This window comes from Panthera uncia, assembly GCF_023721935.1.
Source record: "Panthera uncia isolate 11264 chromosome B3 unlocalized genomic scaffold, Puncia_PCG_1.0 HiC_scaffold_1, whole genome shotgun sequence".
NCBI lineage: Eukaryota > Metazoa > Chordata > Mammalia > Carnivora > Felidae > Panthera > Panthera uncia.
Window position 1 is genome coordinate 85208673 of NW_026057582.1, and position 15528 is coordinate 85224200.

Below are 15528 nucleotides of genomic sequence, written 5' to 3' on the forward strand. Positions count from 1 at the left end.
CTTAAACCAAAAACTGAGGATCCAGACATCATTTGTTTCTTCCCTTTTATCCTCAGGCCTAATATCCATAAGCAAATCTTTTTGCTTCTACCATACTTCCAAAGTCTCTCTCAAATCTATCTACTTCTCTTTATCTTCAGCGATATCTCTCTCTAGTACATGCCACCATCAGCTAAGGCTTGGGTTACAGCAGTAGCTTCATAATTGCTCCCCCTGTCTGAAACACTTATCAGACATCCAAGTGGATATATCAAGTAGGCAGTTAGTTGGATTTGTGATTCTGGAGCTCAGAAGTGAGATGACCTAGAGATATAAATTTGGGAACTGAACACACACTGATGGTATTTAAAGCCACAGAACTGGACAAAATCACATAGGCTGAGTGTGTAGACAGGGAAAAGAAAAGAGGGTAGTACCATGCTAGAAGACATCTGAGATGGACTTAAGAAAGAAAATCCAGTCAAAGAAGACAGAAGGCAGAAGTTTTGTCAGACCATCCCACCAACTCTCTGAATTCCCAGTTTTTCGCAGTCCTTATCTTCTGAACCCAATAAAAGACCCTCTCCTAGAAACTATACCCTATGACACCATGCTACTCTCACCTCCTACCTGCTTGGTTGTTTCCTTTTTACATCTTTCTCTGGTTCTTCCTCCATCTTCTATCCCTGAAATTCAATCATTCCTGTCCCCAGTCCTTCTCCCTCCTTTCCCTCTCCCCCTCCATGTCTGTCTCTGTGTATATGCACAAGTACACACAGACACACACACACACACACACACACACACACACACACACACTTTCCTCTTCAAAGATCTCCATTTCCCACAATCTCAACTGTCAACTCTATACTGACAATCTCCACATGTCTAGCTAAGTCTTACTCAAAGTGTGACTGGCCCACAGACCAGGATTTCAGAATCAGGAGGGTATGCTGTGAAAATTCCCCACCCCAGACCTAAAAAATCAATTCCTTTAATGATTCTTAAGCAATGGCTTTTATAAATGCCCCATAATTCATACCTATTATTTCACCTTAATTGCATGTTAGGTGATATTAGGAATTTGAAGCCTCCATGCTTTTCATAGCAATAGGACAGAGAAATGATCTGGAGTTTAAGAAGAAAGTTTTGGGGTTTTTTGTTGTTGTTGTTTGTTGTTGCTGCTGTTTTTAAAGAAAACAAAGTATAACCAAGGACAAGACTAATAGAGTTGGTAAGATTTCTAAAACCTTATAATTGTCCCATACTTAGTATTTTTGTTTTCCTTGCCTCCCAATGGTAGTTTATAATACAAAATGATTCAAATGTTAAAGAATTTCTGGGCTTCTTTCACTTAACAGCAAAGAAATAGTAAACTGGAAGACCAGTATCTCACTCTACTGTCAGAATAAATGAAGACGGTAGCTTTAAAAAGAAAAGGAAAGGAAAAAGTATCTGGTCTTCATCCAGATATGATGACCCTCTTAGATCACCCTGTCTTGTATTAAAATTCTTTGAACACTTGTCTGATCTGTGTCACTAAACTGTGAGTTCCCTCAGGCTATTACACTTGTCTTGGCATCTACCTACTGCTTTGCAAAACCCAAAGTCTTGCCCCCAAGAAATCTCGTATTTCTTCAAGTACAGAATTTGCAAAATAACTCTAGCTTGATTCCTGTACTAATCTCCAATTACAAATAAGTGGAGTCTGGATTGAGGAGGTTTTACTATACCACTGGAAGAATTAGTGTATCAAAGCATTGGCAAAACATCTGGCAATACAAAATTACAGTAACACTTCTGTCCAGTTTCCGTACTCCTTCTAAGAGGTAAAAAAGCACAAGCTACCATTAAGACCAGATGTTTCAGCTGCTTCTCAATTTTTCCTACCTTCTCATTTCTTATCATCTCAAAGAGATGCTTCCTCCTTCAACACCAGCAGTGAAGTGAGGTTGAACTGCTATTTGAGGTGGAGGATGGTTGCAAACACTGCTCTAGTTGGTCACCAAACTCTTATTCCAACTCCCTCCCTACCTGGTTTCTATCTCCCAGCCAGTCGCTCCAGTCCTTCCGGGGGATTCTTATTTCTGGAGCTCACTTAATTCTCTCAAACAACAATGCTTAAGTGTCTGCATGATTAAATAGTCCAAAAAATGCTTTTATTAAAACTACAAACCAAAGAACTTTTAAAGAGGTATATATCCTACACTTTTCTATGTGCAGCAATAAAGACAAAGTGATAAAACTCTTAACATCATGCATCGATCAAAATTTGGTTATTCCCTGTCTAGCTCCCCACTAGATGTTCAGGGACATCCAGAATATTCCCTAATAGTTACCTATCTCCTATCCTCCTCATCTGCTTTCTCCCTGTAGGCAGACTGCTAACTCAAATTTGCTCAGAGACAGTGAGGGCAAAATACAAGGGCAAAATATGGATTGCGAAATTAATTAATGGTGTGCTCTGTATTGAAAAGTCTGGAAGTTTCTTCTTCACCTTTAGAAAGAACAGATGACGGGTTCCTCCACTGAGGGTTAGGCCTGGGGTTCTCAAGATACTAGAATGAGGGACCACAGTTCCTACACCCCGTATCTTGACATGAGTTGACAGCATTCCCTGCCATTACCAGGCCCCACCCAGCCAGCTGTGAAACATAACATTAGGTGCAGCGTCCTGCATTTCTGTCATCAAGAGAAGGTGGCACTGCGTCCATCGGCAAATGGCTTTTCCTCCAATCCCGTCTTAGCCCCCATACCAGAGCATCTAATAGCATCACCAGTTATTTCTACTTCAGGATAGAGACATGCTTGAACTCGTCACGACTAATAAATGACAAAGTCATAATACTCCGTAGACTTGGCCGGCAGGAATGTGGGTAATGACTAACTTTTATTCCATGGCTTCCTTCCAGATCAATCCATACGACTCCCCCTCCCCAGAGCCGCCATAAGGGGCGAAGCCCGACATCCTCCTGAGCGCGGTATGGAGGGACTGGGGGGGGGGGGGGACAAAAGGAACTTGCCTACAAGGACTTACAGATGCCAGGAGCTGAGGGGTCTGGGGCAACTCCGTGCTGACTTCCATCCTCTCCGCACCCCCAGCCTCCTCGTCCGCCATCTTGAGGGAAACTGACACCCGCAGTTCCAGACCCCCGGCCGAAGACAAGCGGAAACCTGTGGCCGGTCCAAGAAACACGGGGCGGGCGACACTTTTACGACGGCCCCTGAAGTCAGGTTTGACGCAGAATCGAGGCGTGGCTTCCGGTCCGCTTCCCGGAAGCAAGCGTCACGGACCTTAGGGCTGGAGGTTTTTCTTCTCCTAATTTCTTAGTCGTAGTGCCTGGCCTCTGAATAGTTTTGCATCTGGTTCCGATGCTGGGAACTGTTGCGTCTACGAGGTAAAAAATAAATTCAGCGTCCATTTTGAAAGTAAGAAAACTGTGGGGGGCTGAGAACCTGTTCTAGGTCTCTTTCTATCCAGGTTGTTGGTCTGAGTGTGTTTGTCTCCCTCCGTACCCGCAGTGGCTCCCCAGAACCCACAAAATGAGAAAGTACTCAAAGCTATTCCATGTTTAGGAATGTAGCCCATGGACACTTGCACATGCGCACAAGAAAGCTAAAGCCGCATCCGCTTTGGGGAGAGGTGGGTGAAGAAATAACGAAAAATTGAAACCTTGTAGTCGTCTAGCCATAGAGGGAGGACAAAATAAACATGGTCATCCGCGTTAGGGAATACCATACGTTGGTGTTAAAAAGAACAAAGTAGATTTTTGTGGAAAGATAAAGATGAGTTAAGTGAAGTGGGGGGGGGAAAAAACCCAAGTTGCCGTAAACTATATATTTGTGCTTATGTGCGTTTAAATGCAAGGGGAAAAAGCCTGAAAGGAAAGAACTAATAATAGCTCTGAGGATAGGAACTTAGTCAAGAGCTACTTTAACTTCATCTGTATTGTTTTAAATTGTTTACAAACTAACGATTTAATATACGGTTTTAACAACGAGAAAAATAATGATAAAGCTAACATGCTGGAAGGAATTAAAAGCTAACTATTGGGGAAAAGGCTAAGTCATATCTTTACCTCAAATCATATATATCAAAATAATTCTTAATGAATTGAAGTTTACTAAAAAAAAGTAAACAAAACGTAAATATTTGTATAATATTAGGACAGAGGAGGCTTTTTAAAGCATGACACCAAAGGCAGAAAATATAAAAAGACTGATAGGTAATTTAGTCAAAATTTAAAACTTACATATAAAAATAAATTACACAAAGTTAAAAGTAAACAAAAATTGGGAAGAAAAGCCTGCAACATTCATGACAGACGAACAGATAAAATCCCAAAGAAGACTATTTCAATACAAAAATAGGCAAAATACATAAATATGCAACTCACTAATTTTGTATAAAGATGAAAAAACCTAACAAGTAAGCAAATAAATGCAAATTAAACAAAATGGGATTCCATTTATTGGATGTAAAGTTGGTCTGTTTCTGTTTTTTCTTAAAGATAACCACCATGTTGGTAAGCTGGAAGGATATTCATTGTTACATAAAAAACAAGTGTATTAGTAAGCCTACAGAAAGCAACGTTCAGAAGCCAGTTTTTCTTAAATGCATAGTCTTTGGCCCAGTGATTCCATTTTTAAGGCCATATCCTAAAGATCTAATTCAGGATGCAAGTGAAGTTTAAACTGCATCATTACTGGTAATGGAGAAAATTTAGAAACAACTCAGGTGCTCTTAATAAAGGACATTGGCTAAATAAACTTTGGTCACTCCATACAATGTAATTCTCTGCAGCCATTAAAAGTATTGTAGAACATTGATTCTCAAAGTGTGGTCTACAGACTCCCTGGGAATTCCCCAAATTTAGAGAGCTGATGGGGTGAAAACTTTTATAGTAACTTCTATAGTGATAACAAAGAAGTTTTGTGCTTCTTTTTTTATAAGCCATGTGATATTTGTACTAACTGATGCAGAAGCAATGGTGGGTGAAACTGTTGGCCTCTTAGCACAAAATAAAAAGCAGTGGCACCAAATTCAAGTCACCAAAGTGATCTAGAAGTAATTTCTTGACTACCATGCTCTTGCAGTAAAAAAAAAAAAAAAAAAAAAAAAAGTGTGGGGAGGGGAGAATCTGTTTCCCAATGTCCTTGATGGAGCAGTAAAAATGTTACAAAATCTCAACCCTTTTAAGTATTCTGTATGATGAAATGGGAAGCACACATAAACCTTTTCTGTTGTGTTCAAAAGTATGATAGTTGACTTGAGGAGAAGCACTTGAGTTGCTAAGTCAACCAGCCAGTTTTTACAAGGAATACCCATTAACTTAACAAGTAACAGGTACCCGGGTACTTAGATATTTGGCAGGCATTTTCTCAAATATGAATAAGTAAGCTTTTCTCTTCAAGGAAAACAATTAGCAATTTTTGTTGTCCATTTTACTAGTAGAGATTTCAAGGGAACATTCTGTGGAAAACATATCTGCCACTGCGAGTTTGACAAAGTCCCAATGAAATTGGTGATATTAACATGCGTGATTTTTTGGACAATGTATAATGGAATATATTGACATTTGGAAGATCTGTATAACTCATTGAACCAAAATCTTGTAAATATCAAACACAGGGTATTATAAAGAATGGGTGAAAGATCCATTCACATTGCTAAATAGACCAATAGAATTTAATGTTATGGAGTACAAAAATTTAATTGATATGGTTTTACATTCCACATTGAATTGTTTTTTTTTTAATTTACCATTTTCCCAGTTTTGCTGTGGTTTCAAAGGATATCCACAATTATATGAAAATGCCATTGAAATACTCTTCTCCTTTCCAACTATGCATCTGAGGCCAGATTTTTTTTCATATACTTCAACCAAAATAATGTGTCACAATAGATTGAACACAGAAGCAGCTATGAGAATCCAGCTGCCCTTTATTAAAGAGACTTTCAAAAATGTAAAACATTGCCATATCTTTCAGTAATTTTTTCTTCTAGAAAACTTTTTCATTAAAAAATATTATTTATATTAACATGTATTGGGTTGATAATCGTTATTTTTTTTAATGTTTATTTTTGAGAATGGGGGAGGGGCAGAGAGGGAGGAGAGAGAATCCCAAGTAGGCTCCTTGCTGTCAGCACAGAGCCCAACGCAGGGTTCAATTCCACGAACAATGAGGTCATGACCTGAATTGAAAAGTCAGACACTTAACTGACTGAGCCATCCAGGCGCCCCTGGAGTCACCAGTTGTAGTGTCTGAGACCATACAATTTAAGAGCCAATGTTCTAAAGGTGGTCTTATGGACTTAGGAAGATATTCACTATATATTGTTGGGTGGAAAAAGCAAGTTACTAAAATAATATGGTTCTAATTTTGTAAGAAAAGATTCTAGATATTTAATGAAGAATACTAATCACCAAAATATTACTCTTGGTTATCCTTCGGTTGCAAAAATGTGGGCATTCTAATTTTCTACCTATTCCTTAACTGTATTTTCTATTTTTTCTTCCAATAAATATTTAGTACTTATGTAAAACATTTTTATCTGCCTACTTCTTATGATAGGTAAAATACTAAATACTTGGATGGATGGATGGATGGATGGATGGATGGATGGATGAATAGTCTATTCAGCTCAAAACTACTCCTTGATAATGTCTTCCCTGATCTAGCCAGATATGGTGGGGTTTTTCCCTCCTCTTGGAGGAACTAGTAGCTATAGTTCCTATAGTAGGCTTTAGTAGTACCTATAGTACCTATAATAGGCTAGTTCCTAGCCTGTAGAATCAAACTTTCTGTATTTGAATTTCTTTTTTTGCACTTGCGGGTTGTGTGACCTTAGGCAAATTAATTTCTCTGAGACTTGGTTTCCCCATCTGTAAAATAGATGTAGTAATGAGAGTATTTCCCTTATATAATGGTTATGAAGATTAGTGAGACACTTTACCTAAAGCCCTCAATGACTGGTAGTGTTCAGTACAATGCCTGCTAGTGTTCAGGATGGATGTTTTGTTTTGTTTTCTTTTGTTTTGTTTTGTTTTTTGTTTTCTGGCTGTCCTGCATCCAGTAGCACTTTCTTTATTTGATGCAGAAGGTCTTTCCATTGTGGGAAGTCTTGTTGGAGGGAACCGTGTCCCCAAACATGTGGTTAGAATTCATTCCTGCCTGGTATCCTAAGATAGCAATGCCCAGACTATCCTTGCCAAAAGACGGTTGTGCCTCCTGCAGTTCCTTGGGTTTCTGCTTTTTTTCTAAGCCTGTTCCTTGCCTCCTGTGGAATCTTTGAGTCCCTGATAACCTTTCAATAATAATAGTCAAAATTTAACTATTAAATTATTTATAACATAGTGCCTTATGTAGGCAGTTTTTCATGGCCTATTGAATTTCCTCGTCTAATGTTAGTTCCTTGAGTGCAGAAGCCAAGACTCATACATAGAAATGTCAGCTACTTTGTTAAAGCCTTTAGGTGCATTTTCAAGTGTAACTCTGAAACAATCCTGTGATGTAGTTCCTATTATCACCACTGCACAGACAAGGAAACTATATCTTGAACAAGTGAGATTGCTTGTTTAAACCTGCAATTACTAAGTGACAAAACCTGGATTCAAAATCAAGGTCTATCTGGCTTCAAAATTTGTGTCCTTAACCGCTTCACTGTTGTACTCCAATTAAAAAACATTTTGAAAAAAAAAAACCTTTTGAGTCTCTTTTACCACTTTATATGTTGTGATTGCAATGCTTATTATTAAATAAACAAAATTATCAGGTATCTGGCACACATTTTACATTCTAGTATACTTATATTAAATATTTTATAGGGATTTTATAAAGTAGATATAAACTTACGAATGATCATTGCTCTTTTCTGATCTAGACCAAGGTATGGCTTGACCTACTTTATAACAGGAGTATGAATTTCTTTGATTCTTCTGCAAATACATATTTCTTTTTAAATTAGCATTGGCATCTAAATAACTTCTGTGAGTAAGTTGCAGGGTCATTTTTCAGGTGTCATTTTACTGTTTGAAGTATGATCAACAACTAATATACATTGATTAGCTTTCTCAAAACCCCAGGATGACATAATTAGGACAGCCATACTCAAAACTATGTGTTCCTTAGACTCCTCATTGTGAGTTGTGCTGGAGGTTTTCAACCCTGTTTACACATAAGGATCACCTGGAACTTTTAACAAATTCTAATACTAATTCTAATCACTCTAGTGACTCTGATTTACTTACGAGTAAGACCTGAGTATCGTTTTTTTAAAAAAAAACCTCTTCCAAGTGCTCCTAATGAGCAATCAGAGTTGGGAAACCCTCAGTGATTCTATTTTAATGGACTTCTTTCTCTAGGATATTTTCTTATATGGGATGATAGTAGTGACTACATGATTCCTCCTACCTGGTACAAATCCTTAATATTCCTCATCCAGATTAGAGAAGAGCAACCATCCTATCTGATCTCTTTATTTCCACGCCCTTGTTCATATCCATCCCTTGTTTTCCTGCCAGAAATATTTGTAAATATAAACCTGGTCATACGACTCTTTTAAGTAAATTAGATGACTACCCTATAGAATAAAATTTAACCCTTAAGCATGGCATTCACAGCCCTTCTCAATCTGTCTTGAAACACTTTTTGCTAGTCTAATCCCCCTTGCCACTTCTTACCTTAAACTATCTACACTGTTATTTCCCATATACACCGTTTAGTCTCATCGTTGCTTTTGCATCGAGGATCTGAGGCAGGCTCTGTGCTGACAGGCTGACAGCAACAAGCCCCATGTGGGGCTCGAACTCATGAACCCACTGTGGGATCATGACCTGAGCTGAAGTCGAACACTCAGCCGTCTGAGCCACCCAGGTGCCCCTCAAGCATGATTTTTATTTATTTTATTTTTTAATGTTTATTTATTTTTGAGAGAGAAAGAGAGACAGAGCATGAGCACTGGAGGGGCAGACAGAGAGGGAGACCTAGAAATCGAAGCAGGCTTCAGCCTCCAAGCCGCCAGCACAGATCCCAACGTGGGGCTCGAACTCACAAACCATGAGATTGTGACCTGAGCCAAAGTCAGATGCTGAACTGACTGAGCCACCCAGGCACCCCTCAAGCATGATTTTTAAATGGCAGCAACTTGGGGCGCCTGGGTGGCGCAGTCGGTTAAGCGTCCGACTTCAGCCAGGTCACGATCTCTCGGTCCGTGAGTTCGAGCCCCGCGTCAGGCTCTGGGCTGATGGCTCGGAGCCTGGAGCCTGTTTCCGATTCTGTGTCTCCCTCTCTCTCTGCCCCTCCCCCGTTCATGCTCTGTCTCTCTCTGTCCCAAAAATAAATAAAAAACGTTGAAAAAAAATAAAAAATAAATGGCAGCAACTTGAATGTTGCTGTGTTGGAACATAGGTGTAAAATGAAGCATGTTCAGAGACAGTTCAGTATACTTTCTGTAAATTTGAAAAAGCATTTACCATATGGTGAATGTTTATTGATTAGATTGATGATTGTTTATTTTGGAGTATTTTGGAGGAAAAGTTAACCCAGACCCTTCAGAGAGGAGGGTCTGGGCTACTATCTCATGATTAGTGTAGAAAACAATATAAAGCCAAGATTTTGCACTTACTAAAGGACATATAAATTTTAAAGAAGCAAGCAACAAAAAAACTATAGAGTGGTACCACTGTCCTCATCTTATGACTTCAAGTTTCTACTCCTACTACTTACAAGGAGCTGTCCCAAGAGTGCTGGTTTCTGAGCTAAGGAAAGGGCCTGGGCTCTCTGGTCCTCTCAGGAAGTCTGTGGACCATGACAACCCCATGTAGGGGGCAGATTATACTTGAAAAAAGAGGCTCCCACATTGAGCTGAGGAGCAGGGATCATTAGGGTTTTTAGGGTCAAAACCAGGATGGAGAGGGGATAGTCTTCGTTAAGACAGAAGTTATCAGTCTTGGACTAAGGTCATTCCTGCAGTTGTGGGGAGATCAGCCCTATTTTAGAAGTGGAATGGGCCTGAGAATGTGATAAAGTAGTCAAGACTGGAGGCTTGAGCATCAGTTTTAGAAAAATTGGTCCTGGGTTCAGAGATTTCATTTTTGGGATTGGCTTGAAGACCTAAGTTTACAGCAGTTAGCTTCATTTTAGAAAGAAGGATGTCCATGCCTGGGGAGTCATTTCTGGGGTAAAACTCAGATTGCTGGTTCAAATTGAGTTGGACCTAGGTTAGGGGTCATAAATAGGCATGGATCTTGGGTTCACCCTCAGCCTTGGATCCAAAGGTTTCATTTAAGGGCTCTGCTGGTCAGAGGATCTTGTCTGTTCAGGTGATCAACCACAACAGCATTTTAGCCCTGGTAGAAGGGAGGAAAGTCTGGGAAAAGAGGAATATACAGATAAAGAATTTGTCAAAGGTAGTACAAATAGGAAGAGAGAATCAGGATGTGGGTCAAGATCCATACAACTCCAGGGAGCATACTGTTCACAGAGGAGCCAGGATATGGAAATATGCACATGACTGAGAAGGAATGAGACTGAATACTCAATGGAAGGAACTTCGTTTAGACATGCAGAAAATGGTTCAACCTACCAGGAGAATAAAATCTGGTTTGGGGAGAGTCAAAGTGGATCCTTCCACCAAGTCTGTGGAAGGAGTTGTATGCCTCAGTTTGCAGCAGACTGCAACAATACTGGGGTTCAAGTGCTTTGCTGAACAGATTAAATAGACAAGAACAAATTTATTTGTCTAGCATCTGAGTAAATTCTGGAAAAAGGACCTAAGCTGGACCCATCATGGTTTGAGCACTTGTCAATACAACCTACTAACCATCTGTATATTCTATCCGGGCATCTTCTTCTTTTAAAATTATTTGAAAATAAATAATAAATGATGGTAAAAAATAAATATATATATTTAAGCATTGTCTTTCTAGGCACTGTGTTAGGCACTTTAGAGAAAAGTTTAGGCAAAGGTTGCATGCATTAAAGGGTAGATGAGATGAGTATGAACAATACATGAAATGCAGTAGATAACAGCAAAAATAATCCATTTCTAGGCACAGAGTGAAAGCAGATACCAGATACAGCTGTTAAGCTGTGCACCAGACATGGTGATCAACCAGGGTGGCTTAGAAGTCAGAAAGCTCTGGGAGCAGCTGACTCTGAAAAAAAAAAAAAAAATGACACAATATTTCAAGAGTTTAAAAGTGGCAAGTAGGGGTTTAGACAACTGCTGAAGACTTTAAGGTTGAATTAGTGATAAGAATGTGGAAGACCAAACACATAGAAAAATCAAGATAATTTATCAGTGCAGGAAAATGAGTTGTGCAAGCAAAGAATAGCTGTACTAGGAGTTAGCAGAATATGGCCCCAAATCCACCTGCAGTCTATTTTTTTTTTTAATTTTTTTTTCAACGTTTTTTATTTTTATTTTTGGGACAGAGAGACAGAGCATGAACGGGGGAGGGGCAGAGAGAGAGGGAGACACAGAATCGGAAACAGGCTCCAGGCTCCGAGCCATCAGCCCAGAGCCCGACGCGGGGCTCAAACTCACGGACCGTGAGATCGTGACCTGGCCGAAGTCGGACGTTTAACCGACTGCGCCACCCAGGCGCCCCGTCCTGCAGTCTATTTTTATACAGCCTTCAAGCTAAGAATACTTTTAACATTTTTAGATGGTTGAAAAAAGGTCAAAGGAAGAATATTTTATAATACATTTAAAATACATAAACTTGGAGCACCTGTGTGGTTCAGTTGGTTAAGTGTCTAACTCTTGATTTCAGCCCAGGTCATGGTCTCTTAGTTTCATGGGTTTAAGCCCCAAGTCTGGCTCTGTGCTGATGGTGCAGAGACTGCTTGGGATTCTCTCTCTCTGCCCCTCCCCCACTCGTGTTCTCTGTCTCTCTAAATAGAGAGACATCTCTAATTAGCCCATCTCTAAATACCACTACATGAAATCAATAAACTTAAAAAAAAAAACCTGAGCTAAAATCAAAAGTCAGACACTTAACCAACTGAGCCACCCATACCCTGAGCATTTTTTTTTTAAGGCTTATGGATTCATGCCTCATTGCAGGGATGGCAGAGTAGCACTTGTATCCCAGGAATCTGAAAGCTGACAATCTTATGACTGTTTCTCCATCCATGTTATACATTTAAACACATGTGAAGCATAGATTTAAGGTCATCCAAACCTGCCGTGATTGCCTCATTCCAAAGTGGCTGTAGGGTCATTGTTTCTTTTACCCAACCATAAAATGACTTATAAGTGGTGATCATTTTAATAGTAACCTAAGATCAAGCTTCCCACATTTATTTTTTAACTTAGTATTTATTTATATTTTTTAAATTGTGGTAAAAGACATGTAACATAAAGTTTACCAATTTAGTCATTTTTAAATGCACATTGTGTATATTTTAGCTGTGTGGTGGCATTAAGTGCATTCATGTTGTTATGCAACCATCACCACCATCCATCTCCAGAACATTTTCATCTTGCAAAACTGAAAATCTGTACCTATTAAACTTTAACTCCTCATTTCCCCCTCTTTCCAGTCCTTGGCAGCCACCATCCTACTTTCTGTGTCTGTGAATTTGACTACTCTCAGTACCTTACGTAGGTGGAATCATACAGTATGTGTCCTTTGTGACTGGCTTATTTTACTGGCATAATGTTCTCAAGGCTCATCCATGTTGTAGCATGTGTGAGAATTTCCTTGATCTGTGATTTCTTACTTTTGCAGGAGTTTCAGGTTCCTTATGCAGAGCCTTAACTACCTAGATAAAATTATCCTCAAATTCGTTTTTCTAAAGAGTGAATGTAGTGTTCCCTAAAAAGCTGAAAAACTGTCTGGTACCTGCTAATGATTATAGGAGCAGCGTCCACAATAGCCAAAAGATGGAAATAATCGACATGACCATCGACAGATGAATGAATAAAGAAAATGTGGTATTTTCATACAGTGAAATATTATTCAGCTTTAAAAAGGAAGGAAATTCTGACACATGCTATAACATGTATCAAAACATTATATTAAGGGGTGGGGGAGGGAGGATGAAGAGTTAATATTTAATGGGTACTGAAATGAGTTTCAGTTTGGGTAGTGATCTGAAGGTAATTTCAACAACTTATGTTTATGAGAATCACATAGTTCAATTTATGACTATTGATGACAATATACATTGTTTGTGAAATGCCCAAGTGATACATTCCCCCTTGACTTTAGTTCTAGGAAAGTTTGCTTTCATGGTGAAATGCTACTTGCTCTGTTTATGAGATAACAAGAAGTCTACCTTTCTCCTTTGACAGGAACTGAGAATCACCTTTTATGATGATGTGTAGTGATTAGCTGTCAAACCAGTATTTCCTTGGACAATCATTAACCATCATTAAATTAATAATTCCTGTTTCTACTCACTTTGAACACTGTGAGTGAAGCAGCTTGGTGACAATTCAGTGTCTGCAATCCAGACCGCTGACCTTTGTGACTTCAAACCAAGTTTCTCAGTCCAAAATGTCTTAACAGCAGGTCTGTTCCTATCATCTATCACATAGCTTCTTGTTGTATTCTATTTCTAGAAAATGATTCTCATATATTAAAAAAAAATTAATCTTTATTTATTTTGAGACAGAGAGAGAGAGAGCATCAGCAGGGGAGGGGCAGAGAGAGAGACACACACACAGAATCTGAAGCTGGCTCCAGGCTCTGAGCTGTCAGCACAGAGCTGACGCGGGGCTTGAACTCACAAACTGTGATATCATGACCTGAGCCGAAGTCAGACGCTTAACCTGCTGAGCCACCCAGGCACCCCTGATTCTCATATTTTTAAGGTTCCTCCAAGGTCTCTTCAAATCCATATTATATGCCACATTGCCTTTGTTTTAAATCAGATCATCTCAACCATATCCTCCAAATTTGGTTTAAAGATATCCATACAGATTTTTTTTTCTAGTGCAGTATTAGACAAAACTAAAACTTTATTCATATGGACAGTGCTGTCCATATATACACCATAGCCCTAGTTCTTTTGTCACTTGGGTTCCAAATTTTGGGCACTAAGTTTTAACTATCTCTTTTTCTCTCCTCAAATATCCAATCACCTGTCAAATTCTGTAGCTTCTGTCTTTACAATTATTTTACATCTGATCCTTCTTTTAAAATGTTTATTTATTTTTGAGAGAGACAGAGGGAAAGTTTGACAGGAGCCGAGAGAGAGGGAGACACACAATCTGAAGCAGGCTCCAGGCTCTAAGCTGTGAGCCCAAAGTCTGATGCGGGCCTCTACCTAATGAACCATGAAATCATGACCTGAGCCAAAGGCTGAGAAGGCTGACGCTTAACTGACTGAGCCATCCAGGCTTCCTTTCTAATCTCAATGTCACTCTCCCATCTTCCTTCTTCAGGACTTTATAATTATGCAGTACCTGCAATCTTGGTCTATTTGGGCTGCCGAAACAAAATATCACAGAATGGTGGGTTGCAAACAGAAGTTTATTTCTCACAGTTCTGGAGGCTAGATGTCTAAGATCAGGTGCCAGCATGGTTGGATTCTGGTAAAGCTCTCTTCCACGTTGTAGATTGCTGACTTCTCACTGTCTCCTCACATGGTGGAAGGGGGGAGGGATCTCTCTAGAGTCTCTTTTATAAGGGCACTAATTCTGTTCACAAGGGCAGATCCTATCTCTAAATACCATCACATTGAGTATTAAGATTTCAACATAAAAACTTTGTGAGGACACATTCAGATCATAGCACTAGATTATTCCAATATTCTTCTAACAGGATTGTCTGCCATAGCTCTCCTCTATCCAGTCGGTTCCCTAAGCTGTTGTCAGATCTATCTTCACTCTTAACATTTATACAGGCCTTCTAAAATGTGGCTCAAACTAAAGGTCTGGTCCAATTACTACCATTCCTCTATGCATACCCAAGCCCAGACTGAAGTACTCACTGTCTCCTCAAGCTGTCCTGCATTTTCTCACCTTAATGCTTTGGTTCATGTTAGGTCCTGGTGGAAAGTGCTTCTCCTCATCCCACCCCCAATCTCTGCCACTCAAATACTATCCATCCTCTATATACCACTTCCTTAATTAAACTCCTCCTGATTCCAAAGATGTGATCTGTACTGGTTTTAACCTTCTCTAGCTTTTTATATCTGGTTGTCTCTTGTGCCAAATGGCATATTGGTCTTATATTAAACTTATTTGTGTATTTTTGTCTCCTACATAAGTTTCTAAGATAAAGAACCATGGTTTTTTAGCCATTTACGTTTCTTTATATTTTCTGCTTATAACAATGTCTTGCTTTCCAAAGGTACACAGGAAAGTATGTAATAAATTGAAATTGGCATAACTCCAATATTGGCAACATATCCCCCCAAAAATAACTCAAAGAGGGGTTAAAAAAGATGCTATTTGTATAAAAAATGTTTATTCAGAACAGCGATATGTTTATTCAAAAATGTTTGTTCAGAACATTCCTAACATAACAATCCAAAAGTTCAACAATAACAGAATGGTTAGATAAATCAAGGGCAGGACCCAAATCTAAT

The 15528-nt window shown here is 39.2% G+C and overlaps 1 protein-coding gene across 1 annotated transcript in view; it reads right to left on the reverse strand.

Annotated features, from left to right (window-relative positions):
- Nucleotides 1-3389, reverse strand: part of UBR1 (ubiquitin protein ligase E3 component n-recognin 1) — a 133136-nt gene extending 129747 nt beyond the window's left edge. Inside the window, exon 1 of the mRNA XM_049613461.1 lies at nucleotides 3017-3389. Within this exon, the coding sequence (XP_049469418.1) occupies nucleotides 3017-3097 (81 nt within the window). The 5' untranslated portion in view covers nucleotides 3098-3389. The remainder of the gene's footprint in view (nucleotides 1-3016) is intronic.
- Between the last annotated feature and the right edge of the window lie 12139 nt (nucleotides 3390-15528).